Source organism: Manis pentadactyla, chromosome 10 (assembly GCF_030020395.1).
Source record: "Manis pentadactyla isolate mManPen7 chromosome 10, mManPen7.hap1, whole genome shotgun sequence".
Taxonomy (NCBI): Eukaryota; Metazoa; Chordata; class Mammalia; order Pholidota; family Manidae; genus Manis; species Manis pentadactyla.
In genome coordinates, this window is record NC_080028.1 from 104,635,661 (window position 1) to 104,659,303 (window position 23,643).

At 51.2% G+C, this 23,643-nt stretch overlaps 1 protein-coding gene across 1 annotated transcript in view; it reads right to left on the reverse strand.

The window, feature by feature from the left end:
* The window catches only part of DNAAF5 (dynein axonemal assembly factor 5), a 58,361-nt gene that overhangs the window by 12,542 nt on the left and 22,176 nt on the right, over positions 1–23,643 (reverse strand). The window contains exons 5-12 of the mRNA XM_036933056.2: positions 17,384–17,616; positions 16,234–16,446; positions 14,335–14,478; positions 12,917–13,085; positions 8,999–9,146; positions 7,233–7,383; positions 6,347–6,503; positions 3,636–3,827 (exon numbers count right to left, since the gene is read on the reverse strand). Coding sequence (XP_036788951.2) covers positions 3,636–3,827; positions 6,347–6,503; positions 7,233–7,383; positions 8,999–9,146; positions 12,917–13,085; positions 14,335–14,478; positions 16,234–16,446; positions 17,384–17,616 — 1,407 coding nt within the window. The remainder of the gene's footprint in view (positions 1–3,635; positions 3,828–6,346; positions 6,504–7,232; positions 7,384–8,998; positions 9,147–12,916; positions 13,086–14,334; positions 14,479–16,233; positions 16,447–17,383; positions 17,617–23,643) is intronic.

A 23,643-nucleotide genomic window follows, 5' to 3' on the forward strand; every position in this document is an offset into this window, starting at 1 on the left:
ATGAAGTCTCCTAGATCGAATGCATTGCATTCCGTTTCCTCCTTTAATTCTGGTAGTATTTGTTTCACATATGCTGGTGCTCCTGTATTGGGCGCATATATATTTATAATGGTTATATCCTCTTGTTGGGCTGACCCCTTTATCGTTATGTAATGTCCTTCTTTATCTCTTGTTACTTTCTTTGTTTAGAAGTCTATTTGGTCTGAAACCAGTATTGCTACACTTGCTTTTTTCTCCCTATTGTTTGCATGAAATATCTTTTTCCATCCCTTGACTTTTAGTCTGTGTATGTCTTTGGGTTTGAGGTGAATCTCTTGCAAGCAGCATATAGATGGGTCTTGCTTTTTTATCCATTCTGTTACTCTGTGTCTTTTGATTGGTGCATTCAGCCCATTTACATTTAGGGTGATTTTGAGAGATATGTACTTATTGCCATTGCAGGCTTTAGATTCGTGGTTACCAAAGGTTCAAGGTTAGCTTCTTTACTATCTAACCATGTAAGTTAACTCACTTATTAAGCTATTATAAGCACAGTCTGATGATTCTTTATTTCTCTCCCTTCTTATTCCTCCTCCTCCATTCTTTATATGTTAGGTGTTTTATTCTGTGTTCTTTTGTGTTTCCTTTGACTGCTTTTGTGAGTAGCTGATTTTATTTTTTGCCTTTAGTTAGTATTTGGTTGGTCTGCTTTCTTTGCTGTGATTTTATTTTCTCTGGTGACATCTATTTAGCCTTAGGAGTGCTTCCATCTAGAGCAGTCCCTCTAAAATGTACTGTAGAGGTGGTTTGTGGGAGGCAAATTCCCTCAACTTTTGCTTGTCTGGGTATTGTTTAATCCCTCCTTCATATTTAAATGATAATCATGCTGGATACAGTATTCTTGGTTCAAGGGCCTTCTGATATCTTCATTGCATTAAAGATATCATGCCATTCTCTTCTGGCCTGTATGGTTTCTGTTGAGAAGTCTGATTACAGCCTGATGGGTTTTCCTTTGTAGTTGACAATTTTTCTCTCTCTGGCTGCCTTTAATACTCTGTCCTTGTCTTTGATCTTTGCCAATTTAATTATTAAGTGTCTTGGTGTTGTCCTCTTTGGGTCCCTTGTGTTGGGAGTTCTGTGGGCTTCCATGGTCTGAGAGACTATTTCCTCCCTCAGTTTGGGGAAGTTTTCAGCAATTATTTCTTCAAAGACACTTTCTATCCCTTTTTCTTTCTCTTTTTCTTCTGGTACCCCTATAATGCGAATATTTTTCTGTTTGGATTGGTCACACAATTCTCTTAATATTCTTTCATTCCTGGAGATCCTTTTGTCTCTCTCTGCATCAGCTTCTCTGTGTTCCTGTTCTCTGGTTTCTATTCCATCAGTGGCCTCTTGCACCTCATCCAGTCTGCTCTTAAGTCCTTCCAGAGACTTTTATTTCTGTATTTTCCCTCCCAACTTTATCCTTTAACTCTTGCATATTTCTCTGCAGATCCATCAGCATGGTTATGACCTTTATTTTGAATTCTTTTTTGGGGAGATTGGTTAAATCTATCTCCCCAAGCCCTCTCTCAGGGGTTGTCTGGGTAATTTTGGACTGGACCAAATTCTTCTGCCTTTTCATGGTGATAGAGGTAGCTGTAGGCAGGTAGTGCATGTGTCAGCTGGGAAAACAAAGTCATTTCCTGCTTGCTGGTCGCCTTGCCCTTCTCTGCTGCCTGTGTCGGTTACCTGCATTCCTGGAGCAGCCTCAGGATTAATCCCTTAAGCTGCTGTGGGCAGGGTCTCCGTCAGGGTAGGGCAGAGCCCTGTGGGGAGTGGCAGGTGCGCCGGGTGTGCTTTCCTGCAAGAGTGGCACCCCCGCCGGGCAGCTGTGCGCTGGCAGTGGCCTTTGGGTCTGGCCTGGGTGGCTATGTGCCGGGAGGAGATTCTGGGTGGCTGCCGGGGGCGCGCTTGCTCCTGGGCCACTTGGCCGCCACCGCCGTGGGCTCGCGCGGGCCACTCGCTCGGGTGCTGCGGGCCTGCACGGGCTGCTCCCGGGCCCCTTGCTTGGCTGCCACCGCCGGCTCGCACAGGCTGCTCCTGGGCTGCTCACTCGGCCACAGCCACCACCAGCTTGCACGCTACTTGGCTGGTGTGTTGGGATCTGCGCCGGCTGGGGGATCGACTGGCTGGCTGCTTATCACCATAAGGGGCTTTAGAGCTGTGCTGCCGCCTAGGGGATTAGGTCGCCTGGAGTTCCCCGTGATTCCCAGCTGCTGTGCTGAGTGTGCTGAGACAATTCCGTCCAGCTGTGAGGTCCCTGTCCCTTTAAGACTTTCAAAAAGCACTCACTTTTCTTTTGTGCCAGGGGAGCTGGTTGCAGGGACCCGCTCGCAGATTTTGCCCTTCCGTTTCTCTAATATCCAGCACACCAGGCACCATGTGTCCACGCTCCTGGTGTGGATTACTAGAGCTGGTTGTTTAGCAGTCCTGGGCTTTCACTCCCTCCCTGCTCCAACTCCTTTCTTCCCGCCAGGGAGCTGGGGTGGGTGGATGCTCGGGTCCTGCCAGGCAGCGACTTGTATCTTACCTGCTTCGTGTGATGCTGAGTTCTTGCAGATGTAGATATAGCCTGGCTGTTGTACTGTATCCACTGATCTCTCTTTTAGGTATAGTTGCATTTGTTGCATTTTCAAAAATATATACGTTTTTGGGAGATTTCCACTGAACTACTCACACCGCCATCTCGGCTCCTCCTTGGTGTCTTTGTTTTTTAAAGGTGGGGGAATAAGATTGCACACTGGACAGAAGTGCCCTGGGCACAGTCCTATGGGCACAGGTGGAGGAGCCCAACCTCCTCAGGGGGACACAGCACCTCCTTTGGGCAGGAGGTCCTGGAGGGAGGCAGAGGGGCTGAGAAGGTAAAAATGGGGAACAGCTGGATCCCGGCACCTCCCAGGTGCGCCTGTGAGCGATTTGGAAGCAATGGCAATGCAGCTGATGCATGGCTCCTAACAGGACAGGCCAGCTGGATGGGAGGCAGGGAAGCCGGGATGGAGGATGCAGAGTGCAGGATGGACCCATGGACTTCATGCAGCCAGTATGGTGACACTCCAAGTAACCGTTAGGACACGACCGCTGCCTGATCAAAGAATACTCACGGTTACTTGGGACAGTTATTAAATACTCATTTGTGTAAGGCCAGATTTTGTCATACTTCAACCAAAACAATATATATCATAACCAACTGAATGCAGAAGCCAATGGGAAAGTCTCATTGTCGTCTATCAAGCTAGACTTTAAAGAGATTTGCAGACAGGTGACAATGCCCCTCCTGCACAAAATGTTATTTTGTGTTTGAAGATACATCTTTCAAAAACAAGTTACTTATGTTAATAAGGAATGGGCTTATTGTAAACCAACTAATGAATATCTTAACATTTTCCTAATTTTAATTCCTATTATGGTAAATATCACAGGCTCTAATGCATGAAGACAAAAGCCCTTTGGGCTCTCCAGTAAGTCCGTGAGTACAAAGGGGTCCTGGGACGCTGCACACAGGGCAGCCGGGACTGTGCGGCCCACTGTACCTGACTGCAGCCCGTCAAAGTGCTCAGCTGGGAAGATGCATGTTGATGCTCTCATAATAGGAATGACAAGTCACTGAAGCTTACCTAAGACTGCGTCCTGGGTGGCGCCCTCTGGATCATCCAGGTACACCAAGAGTTCCTTGTACAGGAACTGGACGTGACTTTGGTAGAAGGACCTCCCGTCTTCGTTTCTGATACGTGCCAGCCAGGTGACTAAGGCAGAGGCAGCTGCTAGCCTCACGTCACTGGAAACATCATCCAGGCGTTTCAAGAGTTCTAGAAGAGGGGCCAGAATGGGGTGTGAGACAGGCCCCAGGGCAGGAGGCTCAGGCCACACACCCAGTAGGTGCTAGACACCCACGGGGCACTACCCCAGGTCCCGGACACCTGCATCCTGGGGGAACACTCTGTGTACCCAGAGCTCATGTGGGAGGTGCAGGGTGGTGGCTCCTGGTGTACAGGATCCCTTGGCCACTTTGGCCAGAGGGTAGACACATGGACATAGGCTGCAGGAATGTCCCACCTGAGCTTCTCCCCAATGAGCAGACAGCACAGGATGGTGTCTGCCAGTCCTGCCTGCCACAGGCTCTGGGGATGGAGCTGCAGCCTGGGGACAGCTGCCGCCACTTTCACCAGTTCTGTCTCTACTGAGCCTCTGGGACCAGACATGCTGCTGCCTGAGACAGAATAGCGATCCTCCCCACAGGTACAAACTTGTGCTGTCAATGGACAGGATTTTATCAAATGCATGCTTGTCTCATGTGATCTACAAGGCCTCTCTGGCCCTATGGCTGGTGTGTTTTGATTGGTACTTGTCCCCAGCCAGCCAGCTAGTATGCTGCAGAACAAGGATGTGTTCCTCCATGGCCATTTTCCATGGGCTCAGGCCAACTGTGGACCAATGTGCAGCTAGTTTCCTACTGTGTTCCCATATAAAGGTGGCTCCCGACTCCAGGGCCTGCAAATACACGAGTAATCATTTGAAGTCCCCACTCCTGAGCAATCGCTGACCTGGGCAGGAGGGGGCCTGCTGTGTCTGCATTTGTGCGCTTCCATGGAAGGGCTTTCAGGGCCTCAGGTGCCCCTCCCCTAGCCAACTTGGTGGTAACTCCTCATATGTCCCTGCACACAGCACAGACTTGGTCCCACAAAATGAGGGCACCACGTCTCTTACAACACTAAACTATGTTTTCTACCTTTATCTTGTATCTACCTACCACTTCAGCATTTTATTAAAAATAATAATAATAAAGAGAGAAATGTGGTATCCACATATAAATCAAGTATAAAAATCAAATGAATATTCGTATTTGAACTGACTGTTTATAGTTCATAATGCATGAGCAAAACTGAAAGCTTCTGTGATGGCTGCCCTTGTACTGTTCACTATGTAACTTATTCACTATGTAAGAATTTGTTCTCCATGTAAGAACTTATTCGTTATGCTTCAGAAGATTGGAGACTGACGAAAATTAGGCTTGGGGTGGATTAATGATTGTGCATTGAGCATTGACCCCCGCCCCCAATACAGAATTTTATTGTTGTTAACAACCATTTGATCAATAAATATGAGAGATGCCCTCACACACACACAAAAATATATATATATATATATATACACACTTCCAATTGTAAAATAAATAAGTAACCGGGATATAATGTATAGCATAAGGAATATAGTCAAAATATTGTAACAACTTGGTATGGTGATAGCTGGTACCTAGAGTTATCATGTATATAAATGTTGAATCACTGTGTTGTACACCTGAAACTAATGTAATACTGTGTGTCAACTACCCTTCAATAAAAAATAATTATCCAGAAAAAAAAAAAAATGAGGGCACCACGGAGGGGTCTGCAATCAAACAACTCCACGCTAATTTGCAATAAGTTGGAGGACAAATGCCCAAATATGTGTGATTTTTTTGCAGTCTTTGTTTTAAAAAGTGAGCAAAATCCCAGCTAATCCTAACAGTCAATAAATCACACCAGTTGGACTTCTTCAAAAATGGAACCAGGAAGATTGAGTAGGGATAAATGCTGCTTCAGAAGGAAAAACAAAACAAGCTTGAAAGAGCGAGTGGGAAAGGGTTTCCCCGAGACTCGTGGGGGTGCTTCCCACTCAGCATCAGCCCACACTTTGAAGTCACATCTGACTTCAGTTCTGGAAACTCCTGAGCCTCACTCTGGAGCTCAGAGCATGGCTGGAGGCCCACGTCGCACTCCCTGTGCCGTCCTCTGCGCCCTGTTCTGAGGGCATCTTTGCGAGGAAGCTCGAGGTGGTTCTGTGACTTGCGTTTCCAGAGCATCAGGGACAGCTGTCTGTCCTGGCACAAGTCCTGTGCCCCCTGAGGGTGCACCTCCCCCCACTCACTACCCTGCTCACTGCTGCTGACTCTGCTTCTGCGTGAGATTCACCTGGTGCCGGGGCTCCAAAGAGGTTATGACCGTGCGTTTCCAGGCACATCACCAGCCTTGTCCCCCACTGGTTCTTACTCAGAGCGCCTGGCCAGGAGTCCTGCTTTGAGGGGGGTCCCTCCCACATTACGGGGCTGCACCCCAGCTGCTGGGGGAGCCTGAGCTCCTACCCTGCTTCTGCTGCCCCCATTCTGGTCACAAGATGCCTGCCTTGTTCCTTGTGCTGTGCTGTTTACTCAGGGATGTTTTTCTGTCACTGCCGTGTTTGGCTTCAGCACCAGCTTGACCAAAAGACAAAGTAGCATTTTCTATTTTTCCCATAAAAGAAAACAGCTGCCAGGCAAATACATACACTTTGGAGAAGAAACATGTCCTACCAGGGTAAATCTTGATGAACTTATCCGGATTAATCACACCACCAGGGTTTTTTAAAAATATGTCAATAATTCGGCATGAAACTAATCGAGTCGTTGGCGAGTCTTCTTCCAGAGTGGTTAGAATTTGAGGCATCAGGGTTTCCTGCACATCTTGTATCTGTGATTGGTAAAAACACACGAGATGGGATTCATGACTGGCGCTGTCCTGGCACTAAGGCTGCAGTTCATTCGTGGTAAGAGATGCAACTTTGGTACAAATGTAATTAATGGGGTGTGGAATGCCACTTTGACATTTCTATGTAACAAGCAGACTTGAATATTGATTTTACAATCTAGATAATCTGAACCCTTTTACCTTGGGCCAGCTGATTTCTCAGAAAGTCCATTAGAAAAGCCGGTTGAGGCATACATCCTACATAGCTGACTACTTGCTAGCATGAATGGGTATCGTGGGTAGTAAAATCTAGGGACATTTTAATTTAAATCACAGCTGTTCGGTGTGGAGGTGGCGCTCACACGCAGTGATGCCTTCCATGGTGTGAAGGCACCAGTATGAAATAACCTCAGTGTTTTAAAGCTGTTTCTATTATTTCCTTAATTCCCTTATTAGCTGGAGATGGGAATAAAAATAGTGCAGAAGGCCCAAGGTCTGTCCAACTTAGTTAGCTACTGGTGATTACATTCTTATAAACCTAAGAAACACCCAAGATGATCAGAGAACAAGGTGCTTTCTGCAGACCTCCATGTAGCACCTGCTCTTAACACTCCAGCCCCCACGCCCCCACGTGTTTTGGAAAGCAGTGTTTTGCCATCTGAAGCCACCCGAGCTCTTATCCCTGAAGAGGTCTGTGAGGGAAATGTAGGGCCTGGGGTGTGCGAGCCCTACCTGCTCGTCCGACAGGACCCTGCTGCTGACAAGTGCCCAGAGGCAGGACACAGCCGCCGTGCGGATGGCTGCAGCCGTCCTCCCTGCATGCCACTGCAGATTGGGGACAAAGATGTCTGTTGTCACTGTGTCCAGGTAGCTGTGAAACTGGCTGGGGTGGAAACATGGGAGAGCATGTCAGCCTGGGAGGACAGGCCAAATGGGAAGCCCAGCAGAAATGAGACTAGCACAGAGGCCCTCGGCTTCCGTGGGGCAGCTACAGAAAGCCGAGCGGGCAGGCGGCATGACAGGGGGCACTCAGGGACTTTGTTCAGGGTGCCCTACTGCACGAGCACCCCTTTTTCATAAGGGTGGCTCTCCAACCAAGGGGCCATCCTCCCAGACTTGGCACATCCTTGGACACAGCCTGCCCCCAAATCTCTCTTGGGTGCTTCCATCAGACAGTGACCCTTCCTGACTCCCCTGTGTCCAAGGTGGGGACACCCAATGGCAGAAGCCAGCCCTGCTCAGACCCCTGCACCTGCCCCCACCCCTGGGCAGGACCTGCGGAGGCCTGAGGACACTGGTCTGGTGAAGGGCACACAAGACAGAGGAGTCAGCCATGGGCTCCCTTGCAACTGTTCCTATTTCAGCAGTTAGATGCTTCCTGATTCTACCACTTTATAACCCTAAGAATCAAAGCCAAGTAGTGCTCTTCTCAATCTGTCCTGCCTGTAGAGATAGGGCCGGAAACGAAATAATTCCAAGTTGGACGACTCTCTTCTCATGCCCATTTCTTCCCACAAAAACCCTTCGAGTGCAGCTCCTTTTGGGAACTCAGTCCAGCCTCCGCTGCACTCAGCTGGGGTCAGGCCCTTGCCGAGGCGGAGCACAGGTTCAGAGAGTAACAGGCTGGCTGTGCTCACACACCTTGAGGGTCATCTACACGGAGATCTGCTTGATAACTGGATGGCCGCCAGAGCTCTGCTCCATGTGTCTTTATGGTCCCCTCTCAGCCTACAAGTCTTTGCAGGCTGGCAGGAAATAAAGCTTTCTGCAGCCGAGTTGGTGGGCTGGCTAGAGGCCCAATGGCAGTGAGGAGATCCGTGTGACAGGCAGAAAAGTCTGAACAACTCAATTATTTCCACAGGAAACTTCACAACCCAGTAGCACAGGCGTTTCCAGTCCTGACAGACATGTTCCCCGAGGGGATGGGTCCCCATTCGCTCCCAGCCCCTCACTGAGAGGGACCAGCATGTGGGCTCTGCCCACCTCTTGTGTTTGGGTGTTTGGGACATTTTGCCAATTTAACAAAGGAAAATGGCAGGGCCCCAGAGGGGTCGCTCCCCAGAGCAGGACTCAGGACAAGTCTGGGCCCACTGTGGGGCGGGATCCACCCAGGCTGCTTGGAGCTCCCCAGCATCTCCGTCAAAAATCCTTTGTGTTTTAATGCACCCAAAAGCTCTCTGGGTAACAGAAGAGCTTTGCATGTTTTAACCATTAATGGTGATTCAATTGTTAGGTTTGAAAGGTAACCAAATGCCTTTAGAACTAAGAACAGCTAATCTATAAGCCATTAACAGTTAACATTCCCCAAACCTCCCACCCTGTGGGAGGGCAGCAATGGTGCGGCAGCGACTTTGGTTCAGCGTCCCTTTGCGTGGTGCCAGCTGCCTTGACTGCACTGCTCACCGGGAGGGTGGGGAGCCAGGACTGGGGACTCCCACTTCCCACCTGGGACTTTAGGTGGGGTGGTGGACAAGGCGTGTGGAGGTGGAGTCACCCACCCTCGGGAGTCCACAGTCTCCTGGGCCACCAGCAGCACCCTGGACAGGACGGAGAAGAGCTGCAGGCGCATCTGGGGGTCTCGTGCTGGCTGCAGGCAGCTCCTGACCATGGGGATGAGCTGGGGTAGTGCCTCTCCGAGGGCAGGGCCTGGAAGAAAAACGGCAGCTGGTCACCAGGCATAGGGCTGGGAGCTCATACGATGGGGCCAGGCCTGTTATGTGCCTCTCCTTTACAGAGGGTGGCATGGTTATCAAAGGAAAGTGAACAAGACATACAACCCCAACTCACTCTAATTGTTCAGCATGTCAACTTTCTAGTTTATTTTTCCAAGTTCTTAAAAAAAAATTTGAGCCACAAGTATTTAAAAGATCAACCAAAATGAATTATTCAGAGCATATAAGGTGTTTAATACTTGGCAGCTATCATGCTTCTCAAACTTGTCACTTGGCGGAGAACTGGATACAACACTCCCTGTGCTATAAAAAGGTTTCACACACAGGTCCTGATATTTAGTACCTGGCAACTCACCAGCTCGTGACTGGAATAAAAGAGTCTCTGGGGTCTAGACAGGGGCTGTCGCCCACAAGCACACGGGTCATAAAGCACCTCTCCAACCGCCCTATGCCAATGGGCAGGCCGCGGTGTCCCAGGCCTATAAAGGTGACTCCCAGGCCGCTGTGCTCCACACCAGTGTGCTTGCTCGTAACAAACGAGGGACGTGCAAAGCACCTAAGCCTTTCATGACGCATCGCCCCACACCCTGGCGTCTGAGCGGCAAGATGAGACGTGGGGAGGCAGCCCATTAACCTGGAGCTATGTGTGGGTCTGGGGGAAGAAAAAAAGACAAAACCAAAGCACAGAAACAGCCATCAGGACAGTGGCCTGTGGGCAGGGTACCTCCAGCACGGGTGAGTGCCAGGTCTTTGCTCAGACCCTCTGAGGCTTATTTTCTTTTAATATTGCATAGAAGACACCTGGACACCTGCCCTCAGAGGAGGGCGGTGAGAGTGCTCGGTAGTGACCATCAGGCCACCGAGCTGCTCCGCTCACAATGGGAAATGGAGAAAACGCACAAACGTGAGGGAGGCATCAAGTCCAGAGAGCTCCTTGCTGCCCCTCCCGCAAATACTGTCAACCTGAGCATGTTCCCTGCTGGGCAGTGAAGACATCATTTTTAACACTTAAGGTCTGTGTTAAAACAAACACTCCCTAATTAAAACAAGGAGAAAAAACTCAAGACTGCAGGGCGTTTGTTGATAGTTATGGCATATTTGAGTGTAGGAAGTGCCCTCCACAGCAAGCCTGGCTCCAGGGTCCTCGTCTCTGGGCCCCAGGCCTTGCCCTTGGCCCACCTTCCCAGCACCGTCTGAGCTGGGCATGTCCTTTATGGGACACTTCTGTTCCAGTGGCAAGGTGGCCTGAGGGTGGGAGGTGCCTCACCCAGAGGGCCTCCCAGGAGCCTGGATCTGGGGGCCTTGGAGGCAGGTGTGGAGGGAGGACCCGCTCCCCAACATGGGCCGGTCAGGTCCCATGTCCTCAGGACACCCAGGCTGGCTGCATTTCTGGAGTCTCCTGCCTCTTTGGCTTTTTCTACATTTTCATACATTGGAATTAAGACATGAGTTCCGGCTTATACAGAGAAGAGAGTGCAACACCCACTCTGAAGGCCTGTTGTTGAGGGGCTGCTGGGGTTTTGAAGCAGATCACATGGTACCAAGAATGTTAAAAAGCCAGAACCCCAAACTGGCACTTAACTGCAGGCCCCTTGCCTCTGTGGAGTGTGGACCTGGGCCCGCGGCCGTCTCCCCATGCACGCCGTGTCCCGTGCTGCTATAACTCTGATGACAACCGTTCTCAGCGTTGGGGCATTTCTGCCATGGGAGCATCGCTGTGTTGCTAACTCCCTGTGAGGTGCTGGGGCCACTTCTAGCCTCTGCTGCTCAACTGACCTGCTGAGTGCAGCTGGGAACACGGCCTTCTCCACAGTGGGGACGCCTCCCCCAGTACACAGTCACAAATCTCCTGCTGGATAAATGGCTGTATGCCCAGTGGTAATGCCTGCAGCTCAATAAAGTGCTTCCTGGCAGATGGGCTCCTCACAGTGCTGCCAGCAGTGCCCATGGCTTGCAGCCTGGCAACACCAAGCACAGGTTCTGTGTGCCTAACCTGACAAACAAGTGGCACCCCACGTGTTCATCTGTTTCCCACTCTGCTTCTACTTCGTGCGGCTCGCCCTGTCCCCTCCCTGCGGACGTTCCCTTTGTCTCTGTCTTTTTTCTTCTCTTGGTCTCAAATGTCAAGAGTCAAGGCTGTGACTCCACTAGAGCCCCCATCCACCCAAAGCTTAGGAGGTCATGTCTCTGTATGTTTAAAATGTCTTATAATTACTTTTGCAAACAAGGGATTCAAGAATTTCACTTAGGGAAAAACTTAAACCTTTTTTTATGCCCATTATAGAAAACTTGGTAATATGGGAAGCAGAAACCATATACTCCCAGAACACTGTGTTTGAGACCTAGTGCTAGACTCGGATTGAAATTTTACATGTGTGCACACAGGGACTCCGAGGAAAGAGCAGGGATCACTGGGTTATTACCCAGTGGTTTAAAAGTTTTAAAACCAGCTCTTGCTGCTTAACATCCCGTTGCCAACACTGTCCTGTCTGGCAGTGCAGATGTGAGAAGTGGGCCCAAAGGGCTTGTTTTCTGAGCTGCCCGTCAGTTACACCAGCAGGCTGTAAAGTGCCACCAGGACCAGCAGGTGGCAGGGTGGCTGCTGTAGGAGCAGTGAGCTTGGCTCTCGGAGCTAACTGCGGGAAAGACTGGAGCAATCGCCAGTCAAAATGAAATGGTTTGGGTAACATTCAGCAAAAATGCAAAACTAAATTGTTAATTTAAATCCCTACAACAAAGAACACAACAGGCCCCACCAAGAGGCACGTGGGGCAGGGGCAGAGCAGGCTCTGGTGGCTGCTGGGTCCCGTTCAGCATCCTGCCGCGTGACCTGGGCTGGTAGTTCAGACTCCATGCCCTGAGCTTCCTCTGCGGCCGCATGGAACAGCTGGGAGGGCACGACGGCTGGTTTGCAGAGCGGTCAGATCAGCGTCTGGTACAAGATGCTGAGCAGTGCTCATAATTGCCTATGTTTTTCTTCTTAAATTTGGGAACACAGCTCTGCATACAACTGAATGAGTACAAATCTGGATTTTTTCCCATGGTCGCATAGCATTGGGGTCACTAAAATAAGCCACTTTTAGGTCCTGGGCAACCTCTGACCATGATGATTAATCAGTGTAGCGCCCAGAGGCCACATGTTCCTACTCAGTGTATTACACCTTAAACAACCAAGAGGGTACAAGCGGGAGGGCAGAGCCAGAAGGTGCCGAGGAGGTCCGCAGCTTGCAGAGAAAAAGTGTTTTCTTGAATTTAAATGAAGAAAAACTTACTTGACAAGCTTATACCCCCCTGGGAACATACAGGATAACTGTAATGAACAACAGTGGTTTCTTCCACGCAAGCCTCACTGAAGTTTTGAAGCATGCACTCTACGTGTGTAACATTGTTCATGTCAGGAAAACACCTGCATGCAGAGGCTTATGGGGAGCTGACCTAGTGGCTGACATCTCCGAGGGGTGGGGGTGAAGTACACGTGTCGCCACACTCAAAACACCCACTTGCTTGGAAGTGCTAAGTTCTACAGCAACGTTTAGAGGTACCTTGAGAACACAGGCTGCGAAAGGGGCCAAGAGCTCCATAACAGTCTTCAATATGGTGCTCTCAGCATTATTAAAGGTAAAGGTTTTGTTCCTGAAAATGCTCGTTTCCCACGGGTGGGAGAGGCTGGGCTGCCTGCAGTGAGGCATGGCTGGTCCTGCCGGAAGCCTCTCAGCCTGAGGGGCGTCAGTGCTGGGGGCTCACCTGAGCGGGTGACAACCTCGCAGAACTGCAGGAGCTCTGCGGAGTGGGAGGTCCAGTTGGGCTGCGATGTGGCCAGCCACTCCAGGAGTGCGCCCGTGTGCTCACTGTACAGGTCCCGGGTGCTGTCGATGTCCTGGGCCGCAGCCAGTGCGGCTGTGGCTTCCTGAACCTGGAAGTGTAAGACCCAGGCTGGAACAATCCTGTTAGGGCTCTAAAGCCAGACTGGAGCCCCACCTTCACATCGGGGGGCGGTGGTGACCCCACCACACACGGCCAGCTGCTAAAGCCAGGCACCCAGTGGCAGGTCGGGGGCCGGGATGCGGGATTTAAGCTTTGATTTCCATTTGCACTGCATCCACGCTGCTGGGCAGCAGACAAGTGAGTGTCCATGAAGACACCGGGCAGCAGGGCCTGGTCCTGTACACCCCGGGCACCACCCCTACACAGCGGGGCTGGGGTCCAGCGGGGCAGCAGGCCACTTCAAGGGACAAGATGGAACAGACTCAGACTGTGTCCACCTAAGACCATCCTGTGTCCTCCCAGCCCAGTCTTCTGCCACTCTGGGACAGAGGGCAAGGAGCGACCCCAGCTCCTTCTGGCCCCTTCTTTTCTCCTCTGGGTTTAGAATGGAAGGTACCTGAGACTCTGGCCAGCAGCCTGGTGGCCTGGGCCTGCTCTGCAGACTCACCTGTGGTCCTGCTGCCTGCTTCCCAACCCCGCCACTCCCGGGCACAGGCTGGCTTCTGCTAGCAGTTACGGCCCACATTACAGGCTGCCCACTAAGCCTTTGGAAGGTGGTTTTTGAAGAGATAAAGCACAGTTTGGGGTGGTCCTGAGAAAAGATGGGGAGGGCAGTGGGCCTCCTCCCAACCCAGGTGGGCCCAGAGATATGTGCCTCAGGGCTGTGGAGACAGGCAGCCGGGGAAGGAAAACTGCGGTCTCCACTCCTGGAGCCAAGACACCAGGTCTCCAGTGATTCTCGGCTGGGCGCACTGTGAGCCTAAGTGCAGAGCCAATGCAACAGAAGCAACTTTGCAGGGCTGGCCTGGCGCTGAGTGGGAAAGTCAAGGCACTATTTTCTCCCCAGGCCTTGGCCTACACACTTTAACCACACAGGCAAGTGCCATGGCGTGTGGCAAGGGTGGCCTTGTTTCTGGCGTTTCTCTGCACCAGACTCGAGACCCAGTCGCCATCTTCACTCTGAGAGACTGAAGTAAACAGGCATTGGCAGGAATCTAAGATTCTTGTGCCCCCTAAGGCCACCTCACAAGTGACTTGTCCCCCTGTTTGGAATTCTTAAGTTGGGTGTGCCCGCAGCTGGGAGGTTAGCATTTGACGACGGCTCCACTCTGTTTGGGGATGAGGGCCTTCCCAGGCACAAGCTGTTCTACCTGCAGAAAAGCCATCTGCACCCTCACCTTGTCGCCCAGGCCTGGGGCGTGCGAGAGCGCCGCCACGCTCACCAGCACCTCCAGGAGCTGCAGGCTGCATGTCCTGCAGCCCTCTCGGCACACGGACACCAGGGCCTGCACACAGAGTAGCAGGTGCTCGCCGAAGATGTGCTGTAAGAGAGCAGGGAACTCTGTCACCACTCTGCTGGGCCACCACCTCCCCACCCCTGCCCTGACGTCATGAGGCAGAAGCCCCGGATTCAAGCACATCAGCCTTAGGGGGGGCTTCTTCAGATAGCAGGGAAAGCTGAACTCAGGCTGCAAATTGAGGAATTCTCATTAATTTTGTTAAAACGCTAAATGGGAGGAATGGAGTAAGCATGAAGAATGACGTTGCTGGGTGACAGGCACAGGGAGGCTCCCTCTATTCCTACTTCTGTGTGTTTTGTACTCTTCTCACGGTACCCCTAATGGGTTTGCTTCATGTGTGTTCCAAACAGGACAGAATGAATCAGGACGGTGGCTGTGTATGTAATTCATGAGCGATGTAAACAAGTATACATGTTATATTGGAGGTATTTGCTTTTGCTTTGCTAATGGGGGTGTAAGTTAAAAAAAAACTTAGTGATTTTTCAGTTAGATAATTGGTTCTAGATTCTGAATCAGTTCTAAAATTCCACGGTTCACTCACAGTGGTATAAATCATGGAAGTTTAAACAAAAAAAATGCACATGGGATCACAGGGGCTTGATTCTTGGGTCTGCAGAGCCCTCACCTCCGGAGTGCAGACCTCACTGACCCTGAGCAGGTGGCTGGGAGCGCCAGGTTCCCAACTCCCATGAGTAGTCAGATGGTGTTTTAATGCAAATCCTACTTTTCCCACAGCCCAATTTCTTTTACACCTAGGTTGATTAGTTGATTTGTTTGAGGATATGATTTTGGCTAATTTCTGAGATGGTCTCTCATATATACTTAAGGAACTATCCTGTTTTCAATTAAAGTACAAAGGAATTCACTCAAGGCACATAGCACTATTAGCTTCTGTTGAGCTGTCTCATGACTGTGGGAACCCAGGGCTAACTGCTGGCACCGTCTGCTTTTCCCGTTGCACACATGGCACTGTCTGAGGAAACCAGGCCTTCACACTCACAGGTTTCTTTATATTTAACCACATCTACACACACACCCCTGAGAAAGAGAAGACACAGTGGGAAACGATACTTGGTCTCTCCTGAAACAAGGTCACCAGATCGCCTAAACTTGGAGAAGGGCTGGAGGGTTTCAATTTCAGTAATGGCGACGGGGGGGCCTGCTCCCCTGGTTTCCTCTGAGCAGGAATAAATGAGTTACCCCTGTCACTGAGCCATCTGCTCCCTTCCGTTACCTGTCACTTGGCAAACGTTTCAAAGAGGACCGAGTTTCCTCAGCTAGCCCCCAGGTGTGCTGCCTGGCCAGACACACCTGGGCAAGCACCTGCCATGGAGCCCAGGTCCCTAGATCAGAGGGGTGGGTGCATGTATGTCTGTCTGTCTCAGGGCAGACTCGCAGCCGGACACATCCTCAGGACTCCTTGTTTTGTTTAACAGAGGAGTTTTTCATTTCAGCTTGTTCCTGAAAGACGTTCACAGCCTGTTTTTGTAGCTCCTGGAGAGCAACTGCAGGAAACACAGACACAGCCGGCCTCAGGCGACTCGCGGCAGGACACCCCACTGCTGTGTGGACGTGACTCTGACTTCCCCAAATTTACTAATGCCTGTGGTTGATTTTATGGAAGTAAATGACAAAACAGATAAGTGTGTGCGTATTTTATGCATTCCTGGTGCACCTAACTTTTCCTTAATTTTTTTGATACGTCTAGATCACACACCCTGCCTGTCTCTGCGCCTGGCTAGTTCAGCCCCGCCTCCCACCCCGTCCCACTCTTACGTCCTCAGCCCCGTGGCAGATGTGGGCCTGGGCCAGCTCCGTGGCGAGGGCCTCCAGGTGCGGTTGGAGGGCGCCCCTTGGGCAGCCTCGGATGGCAGAGGTCAGGACCTGGAGGCCGGGGCAGGAGGGCGACTTCCTCAGCGCGGACAGGATCAGCCTCAGGAACACTTCTGGGCTGACGAAGGTGCCGATCAGCTCCGCAGACCTGGCACACTGTGGGCACAGGGACACTGAGGGGCAGCCCGCGACCATGCCGTGGCTGCTACCCCCAGAAATGGCCCTGCGCGGCAGCCCCTCAGGGACCAGGCGCATCCCATCACGGGGACAGCTCGTCGGAGGCGCTCTGGCTGGCGGCCTCAGGGCAGCATGGGTCTGGCGCAGTGGGCTGTGCCCCAGGGTCCTCGCCGCACACGCCTCACTGCGTCTGGTTATCTCCACTCATGTTGACACTCCTCGGCCACAAGAAGGGGCCAGTGGACGGGCCCACCTTGGCTTTGGCCTCTGGGCAAGGGAAGGAAGCCGTCTCCAAGGACACGGCAGCTGAGCCTGCCTAGTCTCAGTGATCTCATCACAGGGCAGTCTCAAGCGCACCAGGCTGCTGTGCAGGCCCCATGTGCAGCCAGAGAGGGGCTGTCAGTCAGAGGAGTGTGAGTGGCCATGCCCAGCAGTCACGACCCAAGGGCAAACTGTGCGGCGCTCACCTGCACCTCTTGTCACAGGGGTGGGAAGGCTATCTGACCAGGGAGGGTCCTGGCCGCCTAGGGACGTGGCTTCAAGGCTGAGCCCGTGTGGATGGCCTTGTGTACGATCCACACACACCTGGCCACCTAACAGCACTCACGGGTTGTGCCCTCATGTACAGGGTCGTGACGACAGAGCCATTCGTCTGCACGTGCTTCAAGAGAAGCCATGATGAGGCAGTGGCTTGGCCCCCATGAAGATTAATCGTAAGTGCCACTCTTTACGGGCACAGCAGACAGACCACTGGTTGCACGGCTGGCTGGGGGTAGGGCTCGGAGACAGAAAGACCCAGTGGAGGTCCTGGGCGAGAGGACCTTCTCTGCCTTCCTGCAGCAGTGCTCCGACCTGCGTACCTCACGGGTGCCCTTACAGCCCGCCAGCCACTGCGCAGCGTGGTGGGAGGACTCACACTGCTGAGCACGGCCTGCTCCTCATCGGCACAGGCCCGGAGCAGGGTCCTCAGGACCACCTCCAGGTGCTGTGTGGCATGGTCTTCTGCGTGGAGCAGCAGGAGGGCCAGCAGCTGTGCGGCCTTCACGCGGGTCCCCGCCACCCAGTCGGTGATGTCGTGGCAGATGGCAGGAAGGATCTTGGAGAGGTTTCTGAAGACCAGCTCCCGACAGCCCAATGCTGGCCGACTCTCTAGGTTAAAAAGATCAAGAACAGGCAATGGGACTCAGGATGAAACCTCAGCGACCTGTGTGGAAGTTACCATGGCGTGTTCCTTCCTGAAGGCGCACCCACAGGCTTCCCTGAGACCTCAGAGGCTCAAAGCCTCAAGGCAGAGAGGCGGCCATGGAGTCCTAATCTGCTCAGACTTTTCACAGCAGCGTCGCGGTGACATACCACACACACCAGCACTATGTGGTGAGTGCCGCATGGACCTGCCTGCTGCTGCTGCTGCGCTGAGACAAACGTTCCCTGCCCATTTGCCACCCGTGGGACCTCTGTGTGCGCCATACCACCCCGGGCCCTGGGCAGCCTCAAGTCTGCTTCCTGGCACTACAGACGAGCTGCATTTTCTAGGCTCTGGGCATGGAGCTTTCCAGCGCATCTCCTGTCATCCGGCCCTGGGCACTCTGCAGGGTGACTGAGGTCGGCATGCTCACGTTCTTTTATGTCTGCGAGCCGCACTCGCCTGACAGTCGGGCACATTCTGTTTAGCCATTCACCTGCTGGCAGATGTGGACTTGACTCTGGGGTGGGCTCCGGGTACGGCTATGAGGAGCATTCACAGGTAAGCGTGGGTGGGCACCACTCACCACTCTTCACTTCTCTCAGGAAGGGCCTGGGGAGTGAGTCTGGGTCACACAGTAGGCACAGTTACCGTTTTAAGAAACTGCCAATAGGTATTCCCACCCATTGGACGCCCCCACCAGGTGTGCGGGAGACCCCCAGTGCCTCCCCGTCCTCCCCAGCCCTTGGTGTGGTCGGCCTTAAAGCTCCTCCAGGAGGGCACAAGGTGCTTCCTTGGGGTCAGATATGTGGGCCAGTGGCTTGCAGCATCTCTTCATGCGCTTATCTGCTGTCTGTGAGTCTTGTTCTGTGACGTGTCCTTTCAAATCTTCCTTTTGCACAGTAAAAAAGGGGGCAGTTTTATTTTAGTACTTTGGAGTTTGGGGCGTTCTCTCCAGATACATGTCCCTGTATGTGATTTGCAAATACTTTCTGTGGCTTGCTGTTCCATTCTCCTGACTTCTTCCAAAGAGCAGAAGTTTCTATTTTGATGAAGCCCAATTAATCAGTCCATCCTTTCAGGGGCGTGCTCATGCTGCCGTGTGGGACACCTTGCTGACCAGCTCACAAGGGCTTTGTCCTCCAGGTTTACAGCTCTAAGTTTCACATTTAGGTCCATGGTGCATTTTGGGTTAACTTCTGTAAATCATATGAGGAATGGATCTGAATTCACTTCTCTGCATATTCAATTATTCCAGTGCCACTGTTGAAAGACCTCTGTTCTCACTGGAATGTCCTTAAGCCTCTGTCAAAAACCGGCTGCCCCCGGATGTGCGCTTGTCTCTGGCCTCCTCCCTCCTCACCCACCTGCCCAACCAGCCTTATGCTGGTGTTGCATGGTCCTCAGTCCTGCTCTCTCAGCCCTCAGACCTGCTCTCCCAGCCCCCTGGCCCTGCTCTCACAGGGACTAAGGGTGTATGTATTTTTTTACTTGCGTTTACTATCATTGGCCTAACAGTCTAAGCCTCAGACACCAAATAGGTTGTAGTGAACACAAGGCTGAGTTTAACCACTCGGTTCACAAGTGGAATTCAAACAACTAGCACCTCTAGTTTCCATGGCAGTAACTTCCAAAATCATCAGTTTGATAGAATCAAACCTCTCTCCCTCAGTGTGTGTGCATCTCAAAGGGCGTTCACATGAATATAGAAACAGAGGAAACAGAACTTGAAGTACAAACAAAATAATCTTATCCTGAAAATCATCCCAAATCAAATTGAACATGAGAAGAGGCAGTTTACAGCAATATAAATTAGTGCTGAGGGGTAAAGCGCAAAGACTCACGCAGAGCAACAAGACCCGAGTGGCTGCCCCTAACCAGGCCCCCAAGATCCCATCTCTGTCTCTACAGCTCCCACACTTCAGATTTTCAACCCAGGAGTACATCCAATTTGCTGCCAACAGTGCCTGTCATCCCAGGTAAAGGGCCCTGCACTGCACTCTTGGGGACCCGGTGGTCCTGCTGAGCAGCTGTCCCGGACAGCAAGCCCAGTGGAGGAGCGGGTCCATGTGCAGGGAAAGGGGTCCACCGAGTCCCTGACTCCTGCAGGGGCAGGAGTCTTGTCAGTGTTTTCTGAACACATACTGCTAACACTGATTCCAGACTCAGTGGGTGTCTTAAAAACAGCTTTGCTGAAGTTACCTGTCAAAGAAGCCACTCCTGAGTCCTAGAACCTGAGTTTCAGTTAATGCACACAGCGTGCAAATGCCACCACAGCCGTTTTAGGGCACTCCTATCACCCTAAGGTCCCAGCTAGGTGCCAGACCCCACGCCACCCCCAGGGAGCCACTGATCTGCCACTGATCTGCTTTGTGCCATGGCTCTGTCCTTCGGGAGACGTCACATGCACGTTGTCTTTCATTGGGCATGAGGTCCAGAGACTCGTGCCTGGGTGCATGTCAGAGCTACACCCCTTTATACCATCGATGACCCTCCACTGTGCGCATGGACCGCCCCTTGGCTGATGGATATCCAGTGTTCCACTTGGGGCTGCTGCGGATATGCCTGCAGACACTGGGGGCACAAGGTTTCATTTCTGTTGAGCATATTCTGGGTGGAACGGCTGGACTGATGGTTAACATTTCAACAAGTCTCTGAACTGCTCCCAAAGTGGCTGCACTACATTGCCTTTCCACCAGCAGGCGTGTGAGGGTTCCAGCCTGTCCACACCCACACCCTGTTCTGGGTTTGACTGTTGCTAGTTTAGGAAACAGCTTGGGCTGGTGTTTACACTGCAGGATGGGCAGCAGAGGGAAGTCTTGAGGCCCCGGGTCTGAGAGGATGACTAACTTCTGAAGTCCGATTCCAGACTGTGTCAGGTGCCTGGAAAGCCTCGTGTTCTCTGGTAATCTTTTCTTTGAAAACATACTTGGCAGTCCTTTGGCAAAAAGCATGGAAAGACAACGTAAGTGGTGGTTCAGCAAAAGGGCAGGCAGACACAGCCATCAGCCCAGCTCTCAGCCTCCATGGTGGATGACCGTGTGGACAGAGCCTACGGAGCCTCACAGCACACAAGGCACAGTGCTGTGTGGCCAATTCGTTTTCACAGTTGAAACAGTGGAGGTTTGATGGTGCCGCACACCCACGCGGAGGTACGGAGGCAACTCTGCCATCCTGTGTCAGCATGAGGGACATGTGTGGATATGGGGAGGAGCTGCTAGAGTAGGGAGGATTAAAACAGCAGCAGATTCAAAGTTCACGCTCTGTGCATGAGAGGCAGAGGAGGCCGAAGGAGCAGTGCCCTCTGGGGTCTGAGGGTCAAAGTTCAAATCCTTGCTCAAAGCATGGTGAGACTCATCCATCTGCCACCTCTCCTCTCCAAGTGCGCTCAGCTGGCATGGTGCCTGATGAAGAACCATGGACTCTCCCAGGAGCAGAACGATCTCAAAATCAAAATGAAGGGCAGACTCCTCCCAACTGACACTTTGCCTTCATCGTGGGAACTCGTGGCCCCTTCTGCATGGCAGTAAGGAACCGTGACCTGTTCTCCCCAGTACTGGTAACTCTTCTCCAGGAAGACATACCAAGAAACTTAGGAAAATGGAGACAAAATGTGGCATAACTCAGATCAGTGCAACCTCGTGGAGAAGCAGCTGTGCTGATAAGCACACTCACCTGCCTCTGTTCTATGGGGTGACGATGGGTAAGTTACTGCAACTGGGGACACCGTGGCTGTGCACACAAGCACGTTGTGCACACCTCGGCCTGGAGCACAGGGAACACAGACCCTGGGGTTACGTGTTCTCCGTGTGCTTAGTGGACGGTAGCAGGAATGGCCTCGAGGGGCTCTGGCACTGCCTGAGATGGGGGGAGTGCAGCATGATGCACATGGGCTCTGTGATGCTGAGGCTGTCTCCCTCCCTGGGGGATTTGAGGCTCCGAAGTAATCAGGGTGATGCTGTCGACCTGTTGTTTTCCACCTCATTTTGAGGGCTAGTTCCCTCCCAACCCCATGTCACTGCATGACCAGCTGCATCGGGACTTCAGTAGGGGTCTGCGTGGGCACCCAAGCCAGGCGCTCCATACAGTTCTGCTGTGCTCAGAAGTGCACGCCTCACTGGGGACCTCTGGTGCACAAACATCAGGCCTCTGGGTAGAGCCCCTGGTGCTGAGACAACAGCCTGGCCAAGCTCTGGGGGCACTTGGCCTCAAAACATGGTGAAGTCTCCACTGTGCTTTTGGTTTTCTTTTCTTTTTTTGCTATTATTAATGTACAATTACATGAGCAATATTATGGTTACTAAACTCTCCTATTATCAAGTTCCCACCACATACCCCATTACAGTCACTGTCCATCAGTGTAGTAAGATCCTATAGAATCACTACTTGTCGTCTCTGTGTTACACTGCCTTCCCCGTATCCCCACCCCACCCCTGCTACATTATGTATGCTAATTGTAATACCCCATTTTCCCCCTTATCCCTCCCTTCCCACCCAACTTCCCCAGTTCCTTTCCCTTTGGTAACTGTTAGTCCATTCTTGGGTTCTGTGAGTCTGCTGCTGTTTTGTTCCTTCAGTTTTTTCTTTGTTCTTATACTCCACAGATTAGTGAAATCATTTGATACTTGTCTTTCTCCACCTGGCTTATTTCACTGATGCTTTTTTTTTTATTAAGGTATGATTGATATACCCGCCTATTAAGGTTTCACATGAAAAAACAACATGGTCACCACATTCACCCACACTATCAAGTCCCCACCCACACCCCTGCAAGTCACTGTCCATCAGTGAGTGCAGCAAGATGCCACAGATCCACTATGTGCCTTCTCTGTGCTACACTGTTCTCCCCGTGATCCCCCACACCATGTGTAAACATAATACCCCTCAATCCCCTTCTCCCTCCCTCTCCACCTGCCCTCCCACACCCCTTCCCTTTGGTAACCACTAGTTCATTCTTGGAATCTCTGCGTCTGCTATTTTGTTCCTTCAGTTTTGCTTCATAGTTACACTCCACAAATGAGGGAAATCATTTGGCATTTGTCTTTCTCCGCCTGGCTTATTTCACTGAGCATAATGTCTTCCAGCTCCATCCATGTTGTTGCAAATGGTAGGATTTGTTTCTTTCTTATGGCCGAATAGTATTCCATCATGTATATGTACATCTTCTTTATCCATTCATCTACTGATGGACACTTAGGTTGCTTCCATTTCTTGGCTATTGTAAAAAATGCTGCAATAAACATAGGGGTGCATGTCTTTTTGAATCTGAGAAGTTGTATTCTTTGGGTAAACTCCAAGGAGTGGGATTCCGGGGTCAAATGGTATTTCTATTTTTAGTTTTTTGAGGAACCTCCATATTGCTTTCCACAACGGTTGAACTAGCTTACATTCCCACCAGCAGTGTAGGAGGGTTCCCCTTTCTCTGCATCTTCACCAGCATTTGTTGTTCTTAGTCTTTTTGATGCTGGCCATCCTTACTGGTGTGAGGTGATATCTCATTGTGGTTTTAATTTGCATTTCCCTGATGTTTAGTGATGTGGAGCATCTTTTCATATGTCTGTTGGCCAATTGAATTTCTTCTTTGGAGAACTGCCTCTCCATACCCTCTGCCCATTTGTTAATCGGGTTATTTGCTTTTTGGGTGTTGAGGTGTGTAGCTCTTTATATATTTTGGATGTTAACCCCGTGTCAGATATGTCATTTACAAATATAGTCTCCCATACTGTAGGATGCCCTTTTGTTCTGTTGATGATGTCCTTTGCCGTACAGAAACTTTTTACTTTGATGTAGTCCCATGAGTTCATTTTTGCTTTTGTTTCCCTTTCTCAAGGAGATGGGTTCAGGAAGAAGTTGCTCATGCTTATATTCAGGAGATGTTTGCCTATGTTGTCTTCTAAGAGTTTTATGGTTTCATGACTTACATTCAAATATTTAATCCATTTTGAGTTTGCTTTTGTGTATGGGGTTAAACAATAATCCAGTTTCATTCTCTT